The following is a 15347-nucleotide window of genomic DNA, read 5'->3' as shown; positions in this document are numbered from 1 at the left end:
AGAGCTGTGGGAGGGAAAAGCATGTCACAGCAAACAAGGGATTGAAAGCCCACCACTACCGCAACGCACACAATGGAGGAAAACAAGAACTGAACTGGCTGCTTGGCATTTCGGGCCAACACCCTCATTTCTCAGTGGCGCTGTCTATGCTGCTTCTTCAAACGCTAATTTCATAGTCAGTTATTTCTACCAGATTCTTCCCCTTGGCAATAGCTGGTTGATATTTGGGTCTTGCCATTGATGCTGGAATACCTAAAATGGGGGCCCCACATTGCTGCATACACTTAGGTTGCCTCAGGGTTCAAACTGTGTCCCCAAAAAGTTGATACTGAGAAATTCATATTATATACTACACTGCTCCAAAGACAAGAGGAGGATGGTGCATTACTACTTGTAATGACTGTGCTTAATATATGCTCTATGTAACATATAGTAACTAAATGATTCCTTAATGTCTTACACATTTAACAACAGGCGAATTCTGGCTGGATACCCTATAAACCTCATTTTTCTTTCCCTTCTCACTCCTGCTACAGGAAACAATGAAATGTGATATGTGACTTGGCACATTTACATCACGGTTAGTAGAGAAGATCACATAATAGTTTTTCTCCAGGTCATTTTTTCCGCAAAGTAGCTAGCAATAGCTAAACTGTACTTGCTTACCTTCAAACTACATTAAAATAACATTCCACTAAACCGAGACAAAATGAACCTGCATCTAACAATGTCCCAAAATGGTCTTGGCTACTCTGAAGCCTCCATGAAGAAGGGAAAGAGTAGCAGAGAAGTCAAAGGAGGAAATCAAAACCTGATGTGCAATAGTGTCGTTTTGCAAGTGGCAGAAAACATATTACATTATCTCCTCACCCCCGCCTTCCACACGCTCCTGCCACCAGGCTCTCCTGCTCTGCATCAAGAAGAAAGCCGTGGATCCGGTGACTGCACTGAAACCTTGACACCCGAGCTAGATGGCTGCCACGGCGACGGTGTCTGACTGACGGGAGTGAGCAGCCTGTTACATGAGTTCTAAAACGTACCCGTCCTGGTGGCATGTGCAGGAACGCTTGCAGAACTACGTACTGCACGTATCAGCGATATGATGTCCTTGATTGATTGACAGAGAATAAACAAATATCAAAAGACTACAGGAACATTTAGTTGTATTCTTTCATAATGAGATTTTTTTTTTCCTAGAAATATCTGAAAGAGATATTATTAGCCCTAAAACTAATTGTGGAATAATAAAGGGCACTAAAATATCTAAATTGCTACAATATATTTAAGGAAAGCACAAAGAAAAGTAAGAAGAATGGGTCATTAAGATCTGCAAGACAGAAAACTATGTCTTAGTAAACCACCAACAGGAAACTCATTACTCACAATGGTTTTCCTCACACTATACAAACTGTAATATCAGCATTAATAGTTTTGTTCTTCCAATGTGGCTACTATGGTCCACGTATTAACAATTTCACAATATAATGTTTGAGATAATTTAAACTATTTTAAAATAATGGAAGAGCAAGATTTCTCTAGACACCATGCTTATCCTGCTCCTAAACTGCTAAGTAAGTAAATGAAATGAAGATCTGGAGGAAAAAGGGACTGAGGGTGTTTTCTCTACCAAATTATATGTAGATCTTTATTTGGAAAGCTCATTAAATGTACAAGGGCAATTAAAATAAAAAAGTTATTAATTTTTATCCAAATTGTATTTGGATTATTAGTCACTATAACATAAACATATTCCAAAATGGCGATCAATACCTGCATTATTTGCATAATACCAAAATAAAAGAGGAGAATGGTAGAAAAAGTACATGATATAAGAATTCAGTTATGGTCTATGAGGGTATCTGAAGCAATGGATGGGGTGGAAGATAAGAAAAATAGTCAGATCCATTTGAAATTTAGTTACTCTACAATGCCTTGACTCTTTTTTAAAAATATATTTATTTATTTTTATTTATTTGAGAGGGAGAGATAGTACAGAAATAGGCAGGTGGAGAGAAAGAGAGAGAATGGGCGCGCCAGGGCCTCCAGCCCTGTAAATGAACTCCAGCTAGTGCGGCCCTTTGTGCACCTGGCTAACGTGGGTCCTGGGGAATTGAACAGAGGTGCTTTGGCTTTGCCAAACCGCTAAGCCGTCTCCTCAGCCCAATGCCTTGACTCTTGACTACTGTGTTTAAAAGTCTATTTTATGTACTTATTGATCCTTATAAGTTTCTTTATTTATTATCAGTTCAGATTAAAGGGCATATTAATCCAGACGTGGTGGCACACGCCTTTAAACCCAGCACTCGCAAGGCAGAGATAGGATGATCACCGTGAGTTCGAGGCCACCCTGAGACTACATAGTGAATTCCAGGTCAGCCTGAGCTAGAGTGAAACCCTACCTCAAAAACAAACAAAGGTATATTAAGGGCCTGGCATGGTGGGCACAGGCCTGTGATACTCAAGGGGCTGAAGCAAGAGAACCCTGAGCTTTGAGGCCAGCCTGGGCTACTCACGAGAGAAACAACAGCAACCCTTAACTTCCTTTATCCTCATCCCATTCGTTAGCTGTCAACCAATAAATAAATAAATAAATAAAATTCAAAACTTAAAATTTCAAGGTTTTGTTCCAGCCTCAGAAGGAATTTCACTGAGTAATTCTTCAGGTTATACAAAAACTAATATAATGTAGCATCCTTAAGAAAAATGATGCTGTCGTCTTCCACCAACAGACGTAACAGAAAAGTGGAAATCCTACACATTAAGGAACATCAGCGGAAAGCAATTCAGCCCTCCACTCTCACTCTGGATCACGTGGTGAGAGGACGGCATGTCTAACTTTCATTTGCTGAGGACCTTTGAAGTGGCGGATTCCTTCTTCCTTCATTTAAGCAGGTCATAAGGGATATTTAGATGACTTGTCTTCTAAGCTATTTTATAATTTATTAGTCTTTTTCACACACTAAATGTGAATGTTTAATATGATTCGTGTATTTTCATACTGCAAGTGGTCTCCCTTTCAATAATGAGTGCTTTGCTTTCAATGCCCATCAGGAGGTGACATGAAAACTATGTGTCCAATTAGATATACCAATTAGAGCGGTAACAGTTATTTATTACTGTACGAAGGTTAAGAATCCTATACCAGTAACTCTCAAAGCCTTAGCCATGGAGATATGGTGATATAATTCCACTGAGCCGTCTGGAAATAACTCAGCCAAGAATGAGAGAATTAGTGGAAAACTGTCAAGTCACAGAAAATAACCTCTGTATGTTGCATGGAGATGGCAGCTTAGTAGGGCCTGGGTTATTTCTTTTTCCTGTATGCATTCCTTCCTAATGGACAAACGGTGAGTAAACATGACACCACAGAGACGGAAAAGCTCTTGGGATGAAGAGCACGAGGGTGGGAATGCAGTTTCTCAGAAGTAGCAGGCTGCCCTCCTCTGGGAGCACGTAAGTGTACCGAGTACCCCCAGCTAGGAAGCGCTTAGACGGCAGGAACGAAGTACTCCAGCTCCCCAAATACCGTGAAACAGCGCGTAGGGTGAAAAAAGCACAATGTGCTAATTTTGTCTCTCGGGAGATGCCATGAGCATGAGACCAGAAGATCTGAGAACAAGACATACGAAGGCTCTTGTTCCCTGCAAAGAAAGATCAGGACATGTGTATTAATCACACAGAGAACTGCTCCACAGAGCTCTGAGACACAAAGCTGCTTTGTGCAGGCTAAATGATCAATATGAGAGCCGAGAGTCTTGCATGCCGAGGAGAGTACATGCAAACTGACATCTATAATCATGAAGGCCGCCAGAACCGTGACTGCATTTTAATGGATTCTCCTGGTGAAATTCTAAGATGCCTCAACAGTCACCAACCCTTCCAGCCAAGTTACGTGGGGGTACTTAGTACCTCCTTGTGTAAATATTCTATAGACAATTAATATATGCTAGCATATGTTAAAAAGGCATTTATAAAATGTAAATAACGAAGAGAATACCGAAGTTATTTTAAAAAAATTTGCAGTGCTAGATGCGGTGGTTCATGCCTTGGAATCCTAGTCCTCAGAAGGATGAGATGGGAGGGTTGGGAGTTCAAGACCACCCTCAGGCAGCACATGGCCAACCCAAAATAAAATATGTTAATGAATAAAACTTTGGCTAAGCTATCAATAGGTAATTGGGAGTTTCAACCTCTGTGACAAATAATTTTGTCTTTTACAAAGGTTTGTGATGATTAAAAATCAGGAGAAGAAAAATATATATTACCAGTTCTTCTCTGTTCCATTTTCAAAACACATGAAAATACACACACAGCCAAAGAAACAAGAGCGGTGCCTCCAACAACAGCTGACTGACTGGCCAAATGTAATGAGCCTACGTGCGAAAACCACAGCCCCTTTGAAAGTCTAGTGATCGGGTATTCAAAGCGCATGCACTGGGAGATCATCTGGAATACCAGCACCTACCTTGCTCTCGGGTGGAAGAAAGTGAAATGAAATGTACTTTTTACACTTAAAAACACTGGCAGGCTTAGGAAAGCGAAAGCTAAGGGCATAAAAGCCACTAACAGATTGTCTGGTGCCTACAGACTGGCACCCACCGCCACCAGCCCAACCACTACGTCACTTACACTAATTAATGTATACCTGAGATTTAGGGTCTGGGGTTTTACCCTTTTTTTTTTAGGATACAAACACTGGCTTTGTATTGGTGTGTCGTAAATTACATGTTCACTTACAATCATGATCCTTGTGAGCACTCGCACACCTATCTCCCATTGATCTATGTAAGGCTGATTTTCTGCACATCTTCCCTAAAACTCTACTTAATTTTGGCAATCCTATTGAGTGGATTTTTTTTTTTAATTTGAGCTATCAAAAGAGAATAAAAATATTCAAGATGACCGAGAAAAACAATGTATCTTTTGTGCTTTATTACTGAGCTCCTATGTCTTAAGCCTCGGCTGGTCCCCTGCATGGTGACGAGACCTCTGTCCTTTTCTAAATGCCGGCGTTCTCAGGGCCTGTGGAATGTTCACACTATGCCCCACCTTGAGGTCGCATCACCTGTTCACCTGCCACTGTCTGCTCCGTCTGCACATTCCCGTGGGCCCAGCACGTGAAGGGCACACCTGCGCAAACGGCGGCCGCTCAGCTCCGCCAGCTGCTTCTAACCAGCGCCGCGGGGAAGCGACCGGCGCCCCAAGCACGACTCACAGAGAAAGTGGGGCGGCGCGAGCAGGATGCTCAAACCGGCTGCTGTTCATGCATGTGTCCAGCAAACGGGGGAGGGGGGTGTTTGAAGACTCCCATGTCTAGGACATAATATTTTCTTAAACTCTTTCAATAAATATCAAAACATTTTTAAAGGTGCATTTCAAACCAGTTACGTGTGTGTGTGTGTGTGTGTGTGTGTGTGTGTGTGTGTGTGTGTATGCCTATCACCAAAAAAAGAGGCACAAATTCTTCTTCAGGCTAGAATATACTCCTTGTATATTCATTTTCGTACCTGTTTATATCGACAAATCAAGTCACATGCACATGACAAGACTGTAAACCAGGATCTACCCATGCACATTAACCTTATTTAAACATTTAAAAATGAGCACACAAACATTAATAATTTTCAGATTTATATGCCAAAGTGCTAAAATCTCAAGACATATTACTAACTAAAACCACAAACCACCTTGAGGGCAGCGGGCGGGTTGTTAACAGTGAAGACTGAGACCCCATTTGAGAGGACAGTCCCGGGTTCAACACTGCAGGGTCAACTAGAGAGCCAGAGAGATGGCTCAACGGTTAAGGCACGTGCCTGCGAAGCCAAAGGACCCAAGTTTGATTCCCCAGGATCCACGTAAGCCAGGTGCACAGGGTGGCGCATGCGTCTGGAGGCCCCGGTGAGCCTATCTATGCTCTGTCTTTCTTTCTTCTATCTTGCTCTCTCTCTGCTTGCAAATAAATAAAAATAAAATTTAAAATTAAGAAAAAAAGATCCCAACTAGACTGTCTTCAAGTGTTGCAAAGAAAGAACCAGAACTATTAGTAAAATTCTCATTTCCTAATTAATCACACACCTCAGAGCAAGAGCAGCAGTCATTTTTGTTAATGACTTCAAAGTGTGGTCACCATTTTGTATCAAGTTGTCCCATAGCAGTTAATTTCAAAGATTGCAAAAAACATTATCTGTAATAATGACTACTCCTTAACCTATTAAAATATAAATCATTGAAAGAAAGAATTTCATCTTCTCCTTTTTAAGGATGAGCTACATAAAATAGTTCAAAGACAAACCTATGGCTGAGCATCTCTACTCTGGAAGTCACCTGAGAAGTTCCAAATATGAAATTCACTATACTCAGGCACTGTGGCTGAGGAACGGTCAGCCACAAAGCTGGCAAAACTACCCCCTAATCCTGCATCTGAGCTACTTTCTCCTCCATGGATTCTGAGTAAGGGACGTTCAAGTTGGACTATCAATCACTACTACAGCCATCATTTTACTCTTTTAAATGAGTCTGAAAGAAGTGTTCGTACATGAATCCTAACGTTATGAAATGGCAGACTCTCGTGAGGATTAAGGTTGGGAAATTTTGCTGCATTATTTGGTCTTTTGTATTTTTTTTTCTTTTTAAATTATTTATTTATTTATTTGAGAGTGACAGACACAGAGAGAAAGACAGATAGAGGGAGAGAGAGAGAATGGGCGCGCCAGGGCTTCCAGCCTCTGCAAACGAACTCCAGACGCGTGCGCCCCCTTGTGCATCTGGCTAATGTGGGACCTGGGGAACTGAGCCTCGAACCGGGGTCCTTAGGCTTCACAGGCAAGCGCTTAACCGCTAAGCCATCTCTCCAGCCCGGTCTTTTGTATTTTTAAAGTAAAGTTATTATATATGTAATGATTCATAATAATCTATTTGCAAACATACCAACTACCAATTACCTTAGTTTTTATAGTAATTTGTAACTATGACAGTCAAACATGGCAGACTTCTTAAAGGTTTCTATCCTTTCTTTTTTATTTTTATTTTATTTTATTTTATTTTATTTTGATTTTTCGAGGCAAGGTCTTGCTCTCGCTCAGGCTGACCTGGAATTCACTATGTAGTCTCAGGCTGGCCTCGAACTCACAGTGATAAGGGTTGATATTCATATGTACATTGTGTAGAGAACTTACAAGTTACCACTATGAAACTAATTTTGAAATCCTGTGAACCTTGCTTTCCTTTTCAATAAAATATTGATGCTTCAGCTGCCATTCTGCTGAGAAGTAATTAGAAATCACAACTATAGTGAGTACTGCTACTCAAAATACCGTTTTCGCTATTAGCTTTGGAGCTACCCCATTATTGTGCCAACGCCCTGTTTGGAGTTTTGAGTAGATTAGCACGTTTTCTCAGAATTTCATCTCTCCAGTAGTTAAACCTTTGAAAAGTCACACGTTCTTGAGCGGTGCGGCCCTGTGCAAATGAACTATGGAACTGACTGCTCTGCAGCACAACTTTCTATAGCCTGCAGCGCTGTCCACTAGGTGAGCATATGATGCTTGGCGTCCTACCAGATGGTTTCCAATATTTTCATTTGTTTAGCTGGGGAAGGGGGGCAGAGAGAAAGAATAGGTACACCGGAGACTCTTGCTACTACAGACAAATTCCGGATGCTCGCACCAAGCTGGGTGTGGTGGCGCGCGCCTTTAATCCCAGTCCTCGGGCACAGCCAGGAGGAGCTAGTGAGTTTGAGGTCAGCCTGAGACTCCACAGTGAATTCCAGGTCAGCCTGGGCTAGAGAGAAACCCTACCCCAAACAAACAAGACAACACACACACAAAACAGATGCATGCACCACTTTGTGCAGCTGGCTTCGTACAGATGCTGGGGAATCAAACCTGGGCTCGCCCAGGCCTGCCTGCGGGCTTTACAAGCAAGTGCCCTTAGCTGCTGAGCCACCTCCCCAGCCCTACTGGACATCTGCTGTGCCTACGTGAACACTAGAAACCTGGCTAACAAAACCTGCAGGTCGTGTTCCGTCCCTCCGCAGAGCTCTGTCAGACCTTCTTTTTGTAGCAACTCCCAGGACTTTTCACCTTATATTTTCTGTCAGCTCAGTAAAAACCAGGCAATCATACACAATAAATAACAAGCATCTAATTGTCTCTGGGCTGCTTCTTGATGCTTGCTCTTAGGACCACACTGCACCAACAGGTGAAGAATGGATGAGGCGTTGTTCTGAAATGTTTGCTTATTGTCCATAATGAGGTGCGGTAGAGATAAAAGGCACACATGTAAACCCAGAATTCATTTATGTTTCACATGCACCTTAAACACACAGCCTGAAGGCGATTTTATTCAGCATTTCTAGTGGACATTTGTTTTGACAGCAACCGTGTCACAACAGGTCTCAGGAGGAAGCATTATCGTTGGGGGCTGCCTGTTGGTGCTCAGTTTCAGATTTGGATTTTTCCGATAAGGAATACTCAACTTTCATGGTCCATTTTAACAAATAAAACAAAACTGCCAGTAGTAGCTTATTTCACATGCCTAACTTCAAGTATCTTTATCAAATACCATTTAAGGAAGATTGTATTCAAATTTAGATTATATTCAAATTCAAGTATATTCAAATTTAGATCTTCGCCAAGAGCACTGAGAGGACACACAGGCACCATCATCACACATGATGACTGGAGACTGCAACTCCTCCTCTCCAGTCACGTGATCACAGGATGGACACTGCACACTCACCACGGCTGCTCTCCAGTCACGTGATCACAGGGTAGACACTGCACATCCCACAAGGCCTGGTGGTAGGTGTGGAGCAGTAAATGCATTTGACGTGAGAAGTTTTCCAATTAGGATGGATGCTTTGGGGCACAGCCCCTGGGAATCCAGGGAGCATCTGTCTTATCTACTTTCTGTCATTAATGAATTGGCGCTTAGTAGAGAAAGAAATAAAACAGCATCTACTCAATAGGTAGATGTTCTCCGGAATTTCCACTCAGAAACTCAGATATTCTGCCCCATCTGACTGTATCCTCTTCCCTGCCTTTCTGAATTGCAGTCTATTCAAACACCCTAAAGATGAATTAATGACTATTTACACAACACCGCAAATTAACTGCATTGGACACTTGGTGACATCACACAAGAATTCTGTTCTGAAATGTCCATCAGCGCTGAGCGGGGAGCTCCTGTGCACCACAGCCCTTGAAGCTGAGTTTAGATCCTCGAATCCCAAGGACCCGGTTTGATTCCCCAAGACCCACATAAGCCAGATGCACAAAGTGGTACATGTGTCTGGAGTTCGTTTGCAGTGGCTGAAGGCCCTGACAGGGTCATTCTCTCTCTCTCTCCTCCCCTCTTCCTCTCTCAAATAAATAAATAAAAATGAAAAAATACTGTTTAAAAAAAGGGAAGTGATGGGCTGGAGAGATGGCTTAGCGGTTAAGCGCTTGCCTGTGAAGCCTAAGGACCCCAGTTCGAGGCTCGGTTCCCCAGGTCCCACGTTAGCCAGATGCACAAGGGGGCACATGCGTCTGGAGTTCGTTTGCAGAGGCTGGAAGCCCTGGCGCGCCCATTCTCTCTCTCTCTCCCTCTATCTGTCTTTCTCTCTGTGTCTGTCGCTCTCAAATAATTAAATAAATAAATAACTTTTTTTTATAAAAGGGAAGTGAGCAGTTTGGATTAAGGAGTAGAACCTTATCAGAATATTTCACCCTAACTACCAAACAGTTGAAGAAGGCAAGTGTGGGGGTTCGATTCAGGGGTCTCCCATAAACTCAGGAGTTCTGAATGCAGGTTCCCAGCTGATGGCAGGGTGTTGCTGGGGGTGGGCTTATGGGTGTTATAGTCAGTGTCCCCTTGCCAGTGTCTGGCACACTCGCCTGTTGCTATTGCCCTCCTTATGTGACCAGCCTCTGTTCCTGCCATCATTTTCCCTGCCATCGTGGAGCTTCCCCTCAAGCCTGTAAGCCAAAATAAACCTCTTTTTCCCACAGGCTGCTTTAGGTTGGATGATTTCTACAGCAATGTGAACCTGACTGCAACAGCAGGTATTCCCATTCCTGTTCAGAAATACATGTTCCATCTCGTTTTATTATAATCTTTGGATGCATAGCACCACACTGTCCCTCTAAACTTCTGGTACAATAAAGACTGAGTAAAGTAAAATCTATGAAGGAAAGCAATTAGGAATTGTTTAGCATACTGAAAAGTTTTTATCCATAGTCACAGAGTTACAAGGGATTCTACACTTAGCTAACTACCTTCTTAACTTGCATCTGTTGTTTTGTTGTTGGTTACCATTGTTTAAGTAACAAGCAACATCACAGAACAAGAACCAAAACCTGAGGGAAAACATTTGCAAAAGAAATAACCAACGAAAATCATTTTCATTCAAAACATAGAAAGAATTCTAAACCTAAACAAGAAGAAAAGCAATGGCCCAGCGAACCCATGCTAAGCTGAAGGGGGTCAAGGATAACTTGCAGGAGGCAAAAGCTGCAAATCGAGGCACAATGCGGACAGCTGCCTGTGTGGTGGCTACCATCGGAGCTCTGCCAAGCCAGATCACAATACAACACCCAGCCGCAAAGATGTCCCCTCTGTGTGCTGAAATGTACAGTGGAACAGGGGCTATAGAAGATCAGGGTGGAGGGGGAGGGAGGCTTCTTTTTAGAATCCTTTGTGGGGGGATAGATTCGTACTTACGATCCTCCTGCCTCAGCCTCACAAAAGCCAGGATTCACAGGCACGCACCTCCATGCCTGACTTTTTACAAAACTTCATGTTTGGGGCTGGAGAGGTGGCTCAGAACAATTGCTTGTGAAGTTTAAGGGCCCAGGTTCCATTCCTCGGAAGCCACATAAAGCCAGAGTCACAAGGGGGAACAGGCATATGGAGTTCATTTGCGGCGGCTGCAGGCCCTGATGTGCCCATTCTCCCCCTTTGCTCTTCTCTCTTTCTCGCCCTGTCTCTCAAATGAATAAATAAAGCTTCTTTTTTAAACTTCATGTTTGCTTAATACACAGCCTAGCAATTGTACCCTGTCTTCTCTGAAATGAACTAGAAACTCCCATGCACACAAAAACTTCCTCGCAGATGCCTACGCGGTTACTTGCAGAGACACAAAGTGGACACCAGTCAAGGTGGCCTTCACCGAGAGAGTCAAGGTGGCCTTCACCGAGTCAGTCAAGGCGGCCTTCACCAGATCAGCAGATCCAGCTTGGGAAGTTCTGGTCAGGGGGATAATGGTGAAGTGCATGTTGCCACCGGGAAGAAGCCAGTCTGAATGTGCTCCGTAAAATTCCAGACCCAAAGCACAGGAAATGAGTAGGGAGTCAAACTATATACTGAGCGGTACTCCAACGGTGACTACCTAATATTACACATATGTGGTTAAACCCAGAATGTCCAACGCCAAGGAGAACTCTTGATGTAAACTGTGGACCTTGAGTGATAAAAGTGTTCCATCCGGGGTTGGAAAGGTGGCTCAGTGGTTAAGGTACTAGCCTGAAAAGCCTAAGGACCCGGGTTTGATTCCCCAGTGCCCTAGAAATGCCAGGTGCACAAGGTGGTGCATGCCTCTGGAGTTCGTTGGCAGTGGCTAGAGGCCCGAGCATGCCCATCCTCTCTCTTTCATAAATAAACAAATAAACAAGCTCTTAAAATGCGTCATTCACGCATACCTTCGTAGACTCCAGCCTGTGGCGGTGCTGGAGTTGTCAGGGGGTTCTGAGGAGGGGGGTTGGGTTGAGGGAGAAGCAGGCTCCGGAACGATAAGCGCAGTGCACTTTCTGCTCGGGTTTGGTGTGAACCTAAAGCTGCTACAGTGACTGGGGCAGAAGTACCGAAAGAAAAGGCGGGGGCGCTGCACACAGATCCCCCCACATCTCCGCGCCCTTGATCAGGGCAGAAGTCCTGCCACGCTGGCTTAGATCTGAATCTCAGAAGTAAGACAAGGCACGTGTGATGCGATCCGCCCGTGCCCTGTGCTTCAGCACGGGCGCACAAGCGTAAATGCCACAGCAATCACCAGCCCCCCGAGATCAGCCTAGGCGCGCCGCGGGCTCCGGCGCCCAGGCCGGGGTGCAGCCGCACTCGCCCACTGCGCGCGCGCCCGGGGGAGCTGAGCCGGGGCCTGGGCTCCACCGCCTTTACCTTTGAGTCATGATTTTGAAGGCATCTGGGAGGTAGCAGTCGGTGTTCTCCATCTGAAACGGGTCGGCATCGCAGATCTTGTCGTCCGTGCGGCCGTAGTTGGCGGTCTCGATCATGATGACGTCGCTCCCCGGGCAGCGCAGGTCGATGGAGTAACCTTCGCAGGAGAGCTCCCGCCTCACCAAGCCGAACGGCAAGGCTGCTCGACTGAAGCCTGCGAAAGGAAGAAGAACGGGAAACTTGAACCTTGCAGCTCGGATCAAGTAGTCTCTTTTCCTTAGCACTGCGGAGATCAAGCAGGTGGATATTTAGAGGCATCACGGCTCTAATCTAACATAATAAATGAAAGGGCCCAAATGAGAGGTTTCTGTAAGCTCCATTTTTTTAAATTATTTATTTATTTATTTGAGAGCGACAGACACAGAGAGAAAGACACGTAGAGGGAGAGAGGGAGAATGGGCGCGCCAGGGCTTCCAGCCTCTGCAAACGAACTCCAGACGCGTGCGCCCCCTTGTGCATCTGGCTAACGTGGGACCTGGGGAACCGAGCCTCGAACCGGGGTCCTTAGGCTTCACAGGCAAGCGCTTAACCGCTAAGCCATCTCTCCAGCCCGTAAGCTCCATTTTTTTGTAAGCTGCAAGGGAAAAGGTGAGACATCCCAGACAAATGACTTTTTATGTGTAACCTATCTGAAATGAGCCAATGTTCATATGAAAAGAACGGCTTCCGCGAATTCATACACGGCACACAGGGACAGTAACAACTCCCGCTGTGTGCTCCTAAAGACGCTTGAATGGAATGCAACGCCTGAATTTTAAGTCTTCCCCAGTTTTCAAACATGGATCTCAAAAATTAGTATCCTAGCACAGGCCAAAGGGGAGAGAGGGAGAGTCAAGGAGAGAGGTGCCTTATGAACGGAAAACACGCCCAAGCTATTCTAAGCGACCTATGGACACCCACTGTGTGAAAACTTGTCATGCGACACCGGAATGGTTGTTTTCCATAGTCTTGCTCATCACACCATCTCCTCTGCAGGAGGAGATGCTATGTTTGCTGTTGAATGTCTAACCTGTGATTTTGCCGATTAGTGTAAAGTGACGGAGTAAAAGAAATTGCCCCAGGTTACAAGCTTCCAACCCAAAGAGCTGTGTCTGTGCTGGGCCCTGTTGTGCATGCCTCTCACTGATTCAGAAAGCCCACCCAGAGCTGGGTCTATGCATGCCTCTCACTGATTCAGAAAGCCCACCCAGAGCTGGGTCTATGCATGCCTCTCACTGATTCAGAAAGCCCACCCAGAGCGGGGTCTATGCATGCCTCTCACTGATTCAGAAAGCAGGTCCCCTGCTCAGAAGGCATCTTCCTTCTAAGATGTACACAGCCTGTTTACTGGATCACCCTTCATGGCCTGAATGCCAGCAATTCTCAAATTTGGCTGACACTCCATTCTACTGAGAAAATTAAATGAAGCAAAGGAAAAAAGAAATGACAGTCGAGAACAGGGAAATCTTTAGGATTCATGGCCAACTCCAACTCTGGGAGGTTTTCCTATGGTTTATAGGATGAGGGGCTCTAAGTGAAAATACATAGTACAGTATTAATAGAGAATAAAGATACAGTATTAATACAGAAATAAAGACCAGCAAGGCAGGACAAATGACAAACAGACCTAAGTTGTGAAAGGCATTTTCCCTCAATAAAGATATCTATGTATGCACAGCTTGCTGAACAAATAAGTCCATTTCAGTCATTATCATATATTTTGATTCAACGGAAAAGATAGTTGAACAGCTTCTGAAGCTGTTCTCTGCTTTTGTTTGTTTGTTTGGTTGGTTGGTTGGTTGGTTTTTCAAGGTAGCGTCTCAATCTAGCCCAGGCTGACCTGCACTTCACTATGGAGTCTCAGGGTAGCCTCTAACAATCCTCCTACCTCTGCCTCGCGAGTGCTGGGATTAAAGGCGTGCGCCACCATGGCTGGCCTGACAGCTGTTCTTTCTTTGTAGCAAAAGCTACGTGGAAATTCAAACAAGTTGACATAAAATAAAATTTCAGAATGCCACCTACTTAAAATTAAGGATGATTTGTAATTACACCACCATAATAAAACAGAATAAATCATATTAATAGAAAATATTAGGAATATTCAAGCAGTCTATTAAGGATTGGCTTGGAGCCATAGTTCAATCCTTTACTACTCTGTCAAATATGGAATTCTGAAGCTCTGTGACTGTAATTTTAAACCAAGTCCTTCAATTTTTGTTTTAGTTAGTCTGTAGGATGATTGTCATGGTTGTAAGTGATTTTTTTCCTGCTCTTGAAAGGTATTTGGGGAGCCTCATAGCTGAACATCTTGCTGTTTAAATCAGGTAATGGGAAAACTTTAAAATCTACATCATTGTAGCAAAACAAAAAGAAGCAAGGAAAGAAAATAGCAACCTTCTTTAATAATTTAGCAGGCTTCCAGTCCAGAATCCAGGAGAGAACGCATTCCGTACCACATGCACATGCACGGCAAGAACACACAGGGGCCCTAAGCCCAAAGCTCGAATGTCCATTGTCTGACATCCCAAATCTTCTCTTTTATCCATTCTGGCTCTTAGCTGTTGGCATTAAACTTTACTTATCATTACCACATGGTTCTCTGCATTTTCATTTTTAATATATCTACCTTCTACACTGATGATTCTCTTATAGTCCTACTGCCTAGAAAAGTACATAGGCATAACTCCAAGACATATTCTATAATCAGACTGATCAATTAAACAAGTGGTACATGCAGTATCTTTCCTCTGGAACAACTATTTTCTTTGGTAGTGAAAATAATGTGGGTGAGCATTTAAAGACAAAAAAAAAAAAATGTAGTACAAACAAAGAAAATAATGTGTCGTTCCCCAAAAAGAAAAATACTTAAATTCGAGCCTGGCGTGGTAGCGCCCACCTTTATAATCCCAGCACTCGGGAGGCAGAGGTAGGAGAAAAGCTGTGAGTTCAAAGCCGCCCTGGGACTACAGAGTGAATTCCAGGTCAGCCTGAGCTGGAGTGAGACCCTACCTCAAAAATCCAAAAATTAAAAATAAAAACTCTAATTTCTATCAATCTCTCATTTTTAAAATATTTATTTACTTGAGAGGAAAAAAGAGGAGGAGAGAGAGAGAGAGAGAATTGGTGCACCAGGGCCTCCAGCCACTGCAACAAAG

General features: G+C 43.8%; 1 protein-coding gene across 50 annotated transcripts in view; it reads right to left on the bottom strand.

Annotated features, from left to right (window-relative positions):
* The window catches only part of Adgrl2 (adhesion G protein-coupled receptor L2), a 432681-nt gene that overhangs the window by 78254 nt on the left and 339080 nt on the right, over positions 1–15347 (bottom strand). For all 50 annotated transcript variants that reach the window (XM_045138253.1, XM_045138260.1, XM_045138272.1 and 47 more), the window contains one exon: positions 12154–12367. In XM_045138253.1, coding sequence (XP_044994188.1) covers positions 12154–12367 — 214 coding nt within the window. The remainder of the gene's footprint in view (positions 1–12153; positions 12368–15347) is intronic.

The sequence above is a fragment of the Jaculus jaculus genome, chromosome 19 (assembly GCF_020740685.1).
Source record: "Jaculus jaculus isolate mJacJac1 chromosome 19, mJacJac1.mat.Y.cur, whole genome shotgun sequence".
Lineage (NCBI taxonomy): Eukaryota > Metazoa > Chordata > Mammalia > Rodentia > Dipodidae > Jaculus > Jaculus jaculus.
This window is presented reverse-complemented; position numbering and strand designations above follow the sequence as displayed.